Consider the following 9619-nt stretch of genomic DNA (forward strand, 5'->3'; position numbering starts at 1 on the left):
GATAAATCCCCAACAGAGTGGATCTGATCTGAAGAATAGGGACAATCCTTACACAATTCCATGGGTACTCCTTTTTTAAATGCTTACTTATCTTGTGGCAACAACAAGAATTAAAACGTCAGTTGATGGCATCTTTTGAGGAACATGATATCCATCCATTTAATTCACACAAAAAGGATTTTGCAAAACTCTCTTTCATCAAGATAGCCTCATTGAGTGATGTATTGATCCATTTCATGTTTTCATTTTAAAAAACATAGTATTGTGAATTTGATATAAATAAATTCTGTACATAATAAGTGACCTTTAAGCCCCATTAAGTGACTGAATAAAGTATAAGTGATCTGTATATAGGATTTAGACATTTCAAAAAAGTTTAAGGTGTATATTGACTGAACTCGCAGGTTAAGTCTATGTTACTTAAAATGATGAGGTTTGTTATGATCAAACTAAAGAGCAATAAGTTTACCCCTTCCAATCAATAGGGTCCACAGACCTTGCATCATACAGCGATCAATTATTTTCTTGGGGTTCCCACTACTCAGAGAGACCAGACGTATTCATCTTGTGTTGACCAATAAGGCGTTTTTTTTAATTGTCAAAGCCCTTGTCCTTGAAATAGTAAAGGATTCAGTTTTATTTACTTCTATTCCGTTCTTCAACTCGATCAAAGCTCCACCTACAAATCAATTTTTACATCTCCGTCTTGAACCATTGAAATTAGAGACATACAGAGATTTAGACCAAAGAATAGATAAAATACAGAGAGGGAAAAAAAAGAGATATAAAAAGAGAGTGAAAAAGAGGCAGAGATTGAGAGATGGATGGCAGACATATAGCCAGACATAGAGATAGAGAGCTAGAGGTAGAGAAATTAATTCCTAGATTTAGAAACCAGTGTAAAGACACATGAGACGATTGTTATGAAGAAATTAATTATAGTTTATAATGTGGTTAGGGAGTATTAATTTATTATTTCATTATAAACTATAACCAATCAGCTCAACTTTATTTTTACTGGTTTAGGTTCGAAGCATCTTTATTCCGTGAGAATCGGATGGCATAATACATTCATATAGATCCGAGCTGAGAAATGGCCTGCTTACCCACTGTATTAGTATATTCATGGAACAGCTCACTACAAACACCATTTCAGAAACTTTATCTGTGAGAATCTGATGATCGAATCCTCGGTTAAACAACTGCTTATAATTTCTGGATCTTGAAGTTCATCACAGCTGCTTCCCCGCGATCCATCGTTCAAACAAGGCCATGCATTCTTTGAGTTTGTGCGAGGCAGCTACGTGGCCTGCTCCCTGAGACAAGGAAAATAGTTGCACATAGAATTTAAGATCTACAATAATTGGATAGTACAACTTTTCAGCTTCTCACTTTGACCGTCGCATACGTCAGATTATTTGCGTAAGTCCTCGTAAATCTGATTTTTTTTTCAAATCAAACACTTACAATGTTAGTGCAATAGAACATCGCTGGAAATTTGAAAATGAAGAAAAATACTGATTTCAAGGGCTGACCCTGCAACTTGGCCTTCAACCAACCATGGCCGCCAATCATCAATGATGGGGAAGTCGAAGGATTTTATCCATGCTTGTGTGCCCCGAAAATTCACCAGTGGATCGTGGTCACCGCTAAAGAAATTGAATGGGTAATTAAATGGTGCTTGGGACATTATTAAAGGGCTAATTAAATGACGCTTTACCTGTACACGAGAGATCTAAACCCCCTGGAGGTCACACTCAGATGATACGGAATAGAACTCGGAATATCTCGTATGTATGTGTTCTTCAGATAGTATCGGCATCTGTTAAAGTCACCGGTGCGATCCTGCTCAAAAGATTGCGTCAAACGGTATTCAGATGTCTTTTCAGCTTTTCTTTTCAACAGTTCGAATACGAACCTTGGACACCCCCAGTGCTTCTTGAACAGCACTATTTTCTGCCCAGAGTTTGATCGGCAAGAACTTGTAATCCTGAAGAGACGTTCTTTAATAATTGACCCGATTGATACTCGGCTTCGAGTGGATGAGATACGAGGAAGATAAATCAAAGAAACTGAAGATATGAATGGTTTACCTTGCATCCTTCGTGAAGGGAGTTAGGCAACGAGAGATGAGTATTTTCTTTGTCTATCAGACTTCTCCTTCCGGGAGATAAGCGCCCAAGCGTTGCTGAACCTAAGTCACAACGGGGTTCAAGAATATCTTCTTTATTCAGTTCGGCTAAGATCTGCATTTCAAAGGGAATAATAAGAGAGCTGAATCTCCAACTGTTCATGATAGGTGTTGGGAGAGAACTATGCTCTAACATTTTCAACTTCATCGACGCAGTTCCTGCATTTATCGTTACGCGGAGTTATATAATTCCCTCCGCAGCTATCCACTGCTGACTGTGGAAATGAAAAGGAGCATGAATGGAGTGAAAGTGACACAAAACAATAGAAGTTCATAAACATGGGAACCCTAATTACCCTGAATTGCTCGTCCGAAATCAGCCCCATACCATGAGAAAATACAACTCTCGATCCGGCGTCAAAATAATCATCGGAAGTGACAGGGTTTCCGGCTAAATATCCCTGAAAAGTTGGATTAAATACCAACCCAACAAACCGCAGTGAGAGATTACCATTCAGATTTTACCCACCTTGATATTGACGAAGGGCACTTGTCCCGCTTCGTTTCCTGAGAAAAAAACTTCGTTATAATCTCAACTGGATCGCTATAATCTCTACTAAACCTCGCGATAATTTCTACCTTTGATCACTTCGTCGGCAACGAGAGGCACCATCTTCCCTCCGTACGAGTCCCCCGCTACGTAAAAATGATTTGATATATACTCCGGATGATCCAACAGCCACTGCGTAAGTACATAGTTTAGAACCCAGAAAAAAATAGAGATGGTTTGATCTCGTGGGAACACCTTCCTGATGAACACGTTGAGATGGCTAGATGCTTTGGTGTCCAACCATTCATTTTGCTCGTTCCCTGTGGAGTAGGAAAATCCAGTGCCCGCTGGCGAGTCGATGAATATGATGTTGCTAATCTGTTGAAAAATAGGAATCGTTATTTCCCGAGTATTTGGTGTGGAGATTTCTAAATAAATGCACGTTTAGTAACTTGTATTACATGCTTCTTTTAAATGACAAGGTGAAAATGTGTGCGGCAGTTTCTTCCTATTTTCCCCTTTAAACACCCGACAAGACAGCAAGCATTGAGCAAAGAGCTTTTCGATACCTTAGAAAACGAGAAGTTCCTATAGGTCAAAGTAACAAGCTTGCCCGGCTCGTAACTTTCAATCTCGAACTTTATAGGACCTGCGAAACAAGATCATTCTTTGAGAAAACAGGCAAAATACGAAGTCAATTTGCTACTAGAAGAAACGATTGACGAAGAAGAAACCGTCGCCTTACCCATTCTCTCCAGCCCACTGAGGCCAGTACAGCCGGGGCCGCCAATCATCCAGAAAATCATCGGATCGACGGTAGGGCTTCTTTCGGACTTGAAGAAGTAGTAGAACAGATTTACTTCCTTTCTTTCGTCCACCGCAACGTACCTATTGTTAGCTTTGACAAGCCTAGAACCCTCTCTCTAGAAATTGCCAGAAACGGCAAGCAAGAGCAAGAGAGAAAAAGAACAAAAAGAATTCACGTAGAAGAAGCGAACAGACGTAGTAGAACAGCGTTTTCTCGGGTGTACATTTCATCAAACACTTAACCCTTTATATAGGGTCCCACCCGAGCAGACGTAGGACGGAAGACTCTAACTGACTCAGCATGCCAGCTGTCCTCGCATCCCCGTTGGCAGCATCCTCGCCGTTATAACCCCAGGAGATGGACGGCTACGATTATCCTGAAAAACAGAAATAACAAACTGACGAACGGAATTCCCAAATTCGTCTATCGGCGGCGAACCACCGGAGACGGCGAAACGTATCGGAGAAGCTTGAGCAACTTCCATCAATCTCCTCCTTGCTCTAGCTCCTCCGTTCGAAGACTTTGAACTCCAATACGCCCTCGCATCTCTTGAAACTTTAATTTTCCTAGGGCCTTGGTGAAAACATCCGCCAGCTGATCCTCCGTCCGAACGTAGCAAATTTCAACTTTCTTCTCTTCAACACACTGTCGAATGAAATGGTACCTCGTGTCAATGTGCTTGGTTCGGTTGTGGTGGACCGGATTCTTGCTTAGAATGATCGCAGATTGGTTGTCCACCATTAGCTTTACTGTCATCTTCTCTTCACCCTTCATTTCACAAATCAAACGATTTAACCACACACCTTGACGAGCAGCTTCTGTAGCAGCTATGTATTCAGATTCACATGAGGACAGAGCCACTATTTTCTGCTTCTGAGAACCCCAGCTGATCGCTCTTCCACCCAGGAAGAAGATATACCCGGAGGTGCTCTTCCGATCATTTATGTCTCCTGCAAAATCACTGTCGCTGAAACCAATCAGTTCAGCATTTGTACCTCCTTTCTTGTAGAATAGTCCATAATCAGCTGTCTCTTTCACATATCTCAGAATCCTCTTGACTCAACAGTAGTGTTCTTGAGTTGGATTCTCCATGAATCTGCTCAATATTCCCACAGAATAGAGCAAATCCGGTCTTGTATGGGTCAGATATCTTAGGCTTCCAATCAAGCTTCTGTATTCTGTGGCATTCGCTCTTGTACTCTTCTCGTCCTGAGTGAATTTTGCACGAGCTTCTAGTGGAGTAGAAACCCCATTACAATTTGCCAACCCTGCACCTTCCAGGATTTTTTGAGCATAGACCTTCTGTGTAAGATAGATCATGTCTTCTTCTTGTCTCACCTCAAGTCCAAGATAAGAGCTGAGGGATCCAAGATCACTCATGTCGAACTCTTTATTCATCTGTATCTTGAATGTCACGATTTCTTCTGCACTGGAACCCGTGACAATCAAATCATCAACATAAATGCCAATAATCAAAGTTTTATAACCTGATCTCCTCAGGTATAGAGCTTGCTCATATTCACTCTTGGCGAATCCAAGTGACAACAAGCACTTATGGAGTTTGAAATACCAGGCCCTTGGTGCTTGTTTCAACCCATACAGAGCTTTCTTCAAGTGGAGCACATGGCTCTCCTTCCTTCAACTGCAAAACCTTCAGGTTGCTGCACATGTATGACTTCCTCAATCTCTCCATTTAGGAATGCCGATTTCACATCTAAGTGGTGAATCACCCATCTCCTTTCAGCTGCCAGAGCAATGAGAGCTCTAATGGACTCGAATCTGACAACAGGGGCAAAGACTTCCTCATAATCAACCCCCTTCTTCTGCGAATAACCTTTCACCACAAGTCTTGCTTTATGTCTGATAATTTCACCTTGTGCGTTTCTCTTCAATTTGAATATCCATTTTAATCCAATTGGTCTGCACCCAATTGGAGGAACCACAAGCTCCCAAGTGCGATTCTTGTCAATGGCCATCATCTCTTCCTTCATAGCTCGTCGCCAGACCTCCTCTTGAGCTGCTTCTGAGTAAGTTAGAGTTTCCTCATCAGCAAGGAGACAGCTCTGCACCTCTTGCGCTACAGGGCTGGTCTCTGAGTATACATCAGTCAATGACCGATACCTCAGCGGTTGATTCTCAGTGGAATCACCTGGAGAGGTCTGAATTTCATTCTGTAACACTGTAGTTTCTTGATCTTCATCAGGAGCATCTTGGTCTTCCACACCTGATTCAAGCAAAAAATCTGGTGAGAAGGTGAGAGGAATTGGATCTTCACCTTGCTGCGACCAATTCCACTTCTGGTCTTCTTCAAAAAACACATCTCGACTAATGATGACCTTGCTAGTAGTTGGATCAAAACATCGGTATGCCTTAGTTCCCAATTCATAGCCAATAAAGACCATGGGTTGACTGCGATCTTCCAACTTTCCCACATGTCTTCCTGTGAGCTTTACGTGCACAATTGATCCAAAAACTCTTAGATGATCCACATTTGGCTTGCTCCCACTCCAAGCTTCATATGGAGTTTGGCCCTGCAGACTCTTAGTAGTAGATCTATTTAAAATGTAAATGGCTGTGCTTACAGCTTCTCCCCAAAGCTCCCTGGGAAGTTCTTTTTCTTTTAGCATAGCTCGAACCATGGACATAACAGTCCTGTTCTTCCTCTCCACGACCCCATTCTGCTGGGGAGAGTAGGGTGCAGTCAGCTGTCTCTTGATGCCGTGCTCCGAGCAGAAATCTGAAAAAAAACAATTGAAGTGAATTCTCCTCCTCTGTCCGTCCTGAGTGTCTTTATCTTCATCTCTTTCTCAGTTTCTGCCAAGTTCTTGAAACGCTTGAAAGCCTCAAAGGCATCTGATTTCTGTCTCAACATTGCCACCCATGTCAGTCTTGAGTAATCATCAATGATCAAGAGAAAGTACCTGCTTCCCCCCAAGGTGGGTGGGGAAATAGGACCACACAGATCAGCATGAATGAGCTCAAGAGGCATGGTAGCTCGAAAGTTTGATGCCTGAGGAAAAGGCACGCTCTGCTGTTTTGCTGCTACACAGCTTCTGCAGACTTCAAAAGGTAAATTGAGCTGGGGAAGACCTTCAACCACATTCTTCTTAGCCATTTCCTTCAAAGTATGAAGGCTGGTATGGCCAAACCGAGAGTGCCATATCCAGGTTTCTGAGTCGTCCTTGGTGGTGACCAGGCATTGATCAACCACACTCAGTTTCAGCATGTAGAGCCGCCCTTCTGACCTTTTTACTTCTGCAAACAACCGCCCATTAGAATCAAATATGCTCAATTTACCTTCTGCCGTGGTCATTGTGCATCCTTCTTCATCCAGTCTGCCAAGACTGAGAATGTTAGCTGCCAAGTCAGGAACAAACAACACCTTCGGGAGCTGAAAAATGCTGCCATTTCTCTGGGTTATCACAATATCACCAGTCCCTCTAATGGGAATCTTGGAGTTATCTCCAAATTTCACAAATCCAGATGATGTCTCATCGAGATTGCAGAAAAAATCCCGCTGCCCAGACATGTGATTGGTTGCTCCCGTGTCAAGATACCAATAATCTGAAACTTCTGCACCATAGTCAGAACCAAGTAAGAGGGAATTTGATAGACTTGCCTCTTCTATGGCCATCAGGAGAGAGGATGATGCAGGTTGTGCAGGAGCGCCTCCGGTCGTCGGGGCTGCAGTTGTCTCAGCAACAAAAGCCCGATCTCCTCTCTCCTTCTTCTTGCTTCTGCACTCATATGCAAAATGCCCATATCTCTGACAATTGTAACATTGAATTCCTGACTTGTCAAATGGTTTGCTTTCTCCATTTTCTTCATGAGATGAGGCTCTTCCTCGACTCCTTCCTCTGCCTCTTCCTCTGCCATGGTGATGACTTCGGCCTCCACCACGAGATGAGGATCCTTCTCCATTCTTCATCTTCAACTTATTCATGGACTTGACCAGCAAAGCTTGCTCTTCTTCACGAGCCTCCCGCTCCTTGAGTCGCAACTCGTGGACGGTGAGTGAGCCAATAACTTCATCTAGATTGATCTTGTCCAGGTCTCCATATTGCTCCAAGGACAGGGTGAGTGCGTCGAATTTTCCTGGGGTTGCCCTCAAGAATCGCCGCACAGCTTCTCGCTCTTCTACCACCTCGCCCAAAGTCCGCAACTCGGAGAGAATTTGCGTGAATTTCATCGCGAAATCCACGACTGAGTCATTCCTGGACATCGTTAGCATCTCAAAATCACGTTTCAAACCTTGTATGTGGGACTGAATCACTCTGTCCACGCCGAGATTCCTCTGCCGTAGGATCTCCCAGTTCTCCTTGGCCGTCTTCTTCGCATCCAGCACGACCATGACGTCTTCCGGCACTGCGCTCAAGATCACCGAGAGCGCCATTCTGTCCTTCTTCTTTGGGACATCATTGTCCACCATGACCGACCACAAATCATGGGATTCGAGTAGTACCTCCATTCGCATTGCCCAGACACGGTAGTTCGTCTTGGTGAGCATGAGGGGCGTCGTTGCCGGAATCGCCATCTCCATTCCTCGTTCTCCCGCCTTCTTCGCCATCTTCAGGATCCCAACGACGTCAAGCCAAAGCTCTGATACCACTTGTTAGCTTTGACAAGCCTAGAACCCTCTCTCTAGAAATTGCCAGAAACGGCAAGCAAGAGCAAGAGAGAAAAATAACAAAAAGAATTCACGTAGAAGAAGCAAACAGCGTTTTCTCGGGTGTACATTTCATCAAACACTTAACCCTTTATATAGGGTTCCACCCGAGCAGACGTAGGACGGAAGACTCTAACTGACTCAGCATGCCAGCTGTCCTCGCATCCCCGTTGGCAGCATCCTCGCCGTTATAACCCCAGGAGATGGACGGCTACGATTATCCTGAAAAACAGAAATAACAAACTGACGAACGGAATTCCCAAATTCGTCTATCGGCGGCGAACCACCGGAGACGGCGAAACGTATCGGAGAAGCTTGAGCAACTTCCATCACCTATCATCAAATTATACAGATTAATTGAATTCCAGAGAAGTGCGATGAAAATAAGACAACAGAACTGAACAGCCTACCCCGTTTCGAGCTCAAAAGGAAGGATACCGTTGAATCCCGGAAGCCGAGTAACAATTGTCATTCCCAAAGCAGAGGATAGAAAGCAGAGGAGCACCAAAACGATCGCCAAAGACGACCCCATTGTGATCAAGAGGAAGAACCGATGGAAGAGGGAAGGGGGGTCGACCGACAGAAGGATATAGAACAGCTGATTTAGAACACCGTAATGTATCAATTAATAGGAATCCTTATTTCCCACGGTTCCGCTCCCTTAAAGTCAATGACTAAAGATCTTTAAAACTATTATTGAAATAGATGGCGACATGGGATAAATTTTGTCATCATCTACCGTAAAAGTCGTCCAGATTGTGGTCGCATTAATCTTTTGTCGGTGATGATCTGTATGACTGGAGCACCCTTTGCCCAGCAAATAAAAATGAAATATCGTGTCCATTTCAGAAAAAAAGTTGTGCCTTAAACGCATTCGCGATAAGATCAAGAAAGAGATCACCAAGGATTGGTTTGGTTTACAAGTGACTGTAGCTAAACGAGCTCTTTATCGTTCTGCGTCACTCCCATCTACTATCTCTCTTTCTCTCTATTGTCTATATGACTTTCTCTCTCTCTCTCTCTATGACTTTCCATTCTCTCTATGACTCTCTCTCTCTCTCTCTGTTCTCTCTATGACTTTCTCTCTCTCTATTCTCTCTGTGACTTTCTCTCTCTGTATTCTCTCTATGACTTTCTCTCTCTCTCTCTATTCTCTCTATGACTTTCTCTCTTTCTCTCTATGTCTCTCTTTTTAACTCTCTCTATGTCGCTCTCTCTAAGTCTCTCTCTCTCACTCTTTCTCTCTCTTTCTCTCTATGTCTATCTTTCTAACTCTCTCTCTCTCTCTCTGTAAGAAGTTTTAATTTTATGGGCATCCTTTCCCCCACGTTGACCTACGTGTCGACCCAAAACATGGATCCTTTCCCTTGCACGGCTGACGGCTGAAGATCTTTACCAGCGTTATTGAACTGGACGGAGAGACGGAGTAAGATCTTTAATACGGCGTAAGAGTTGGCCAGGCTG

General features: G+C 43.4%; 1 protein-coding gene across 1 annotated transcript; it reads right to left on the reverse strand.

Moving 5' to 3' along the window:
* Positions 1 to 1048: 1048 nt before the first annotated feature.
* On the reverse strand, positions 1049 to 8794 carry LOC144702577 (serine carboxypeptidase-like 11). The gene is made up of 14 exons (XM_078574617.1): positions 8566 to 8794; positions 3427 to 3569; positions 3251 to 3330; positions 2937 to 3059; positions 2771 to 2873; positions 2661 to 2698; positions 2488 to 2592; positions 2326 to 2406; positions 2094 to 2246; positions 1919 to 1990; positions 1721 to 1845; positions 1536 to 1649; positions 1393 to 1438; positions 1049 to 1316 (listed from the first exon to the last, which is right to left on the reverse strand). Exons 1-14 carry the CDS (start codon positions 8685 to 8687, stop codon positions 1233 to 1235), a joined length of 1389 nt encoding a protein of 462 aa, XP_078430743.1. The 5' UTR covers positions 8688 to 8794; the 3' UTR covers positions 1049 to 1232.
* Between the last annotated feature and the right edge of the window lie 825 nt (positions 8795 to 9619).

The sequence above is a fragment of the Wolffia australiana genome, chromosome 4 (genome assembly GCF_029677425.1).
Source record: "Wolffia australiana isolate 7733 chromosome 4, ASM2967742v1".
Classification (NCBI taxonomy): domain Eukaryota; kingdom Viridiplantae; phylum Streptophyta; class Magnoliopsida; order Alismatales; family Araceae; genus Wolffia; species Wolffia australiana.

What these genes read in the sequence shown, in the direction of transcription:
- LOC144702577 (XM_078574617.1), bottom strand. Translation starts at nt 8,687, where the DNA reads ATGGGGTCGTCTTTGGCGATCGTTTTGGTGCTCCTCTGCTTTCTATCC. An exon ending in GGAACTTCTCGTTTTCTAAG is followed by an intron (nt 3,060 to 3,250) that starts GTATCGAAAAGC and finishes ATTTTTCAACAG; the next exon opens with ATTAGCAACATCATATTCAT. An exon ending in GTTGAAGGCCAAGTTGCAGG is followed by an intron (nt 1,439 to 1,535) that starts GTCAGCCCTTGA and finishes AAAAAAAATCAG; the next exon opens with ATTTACGAGGACTTACGCAA.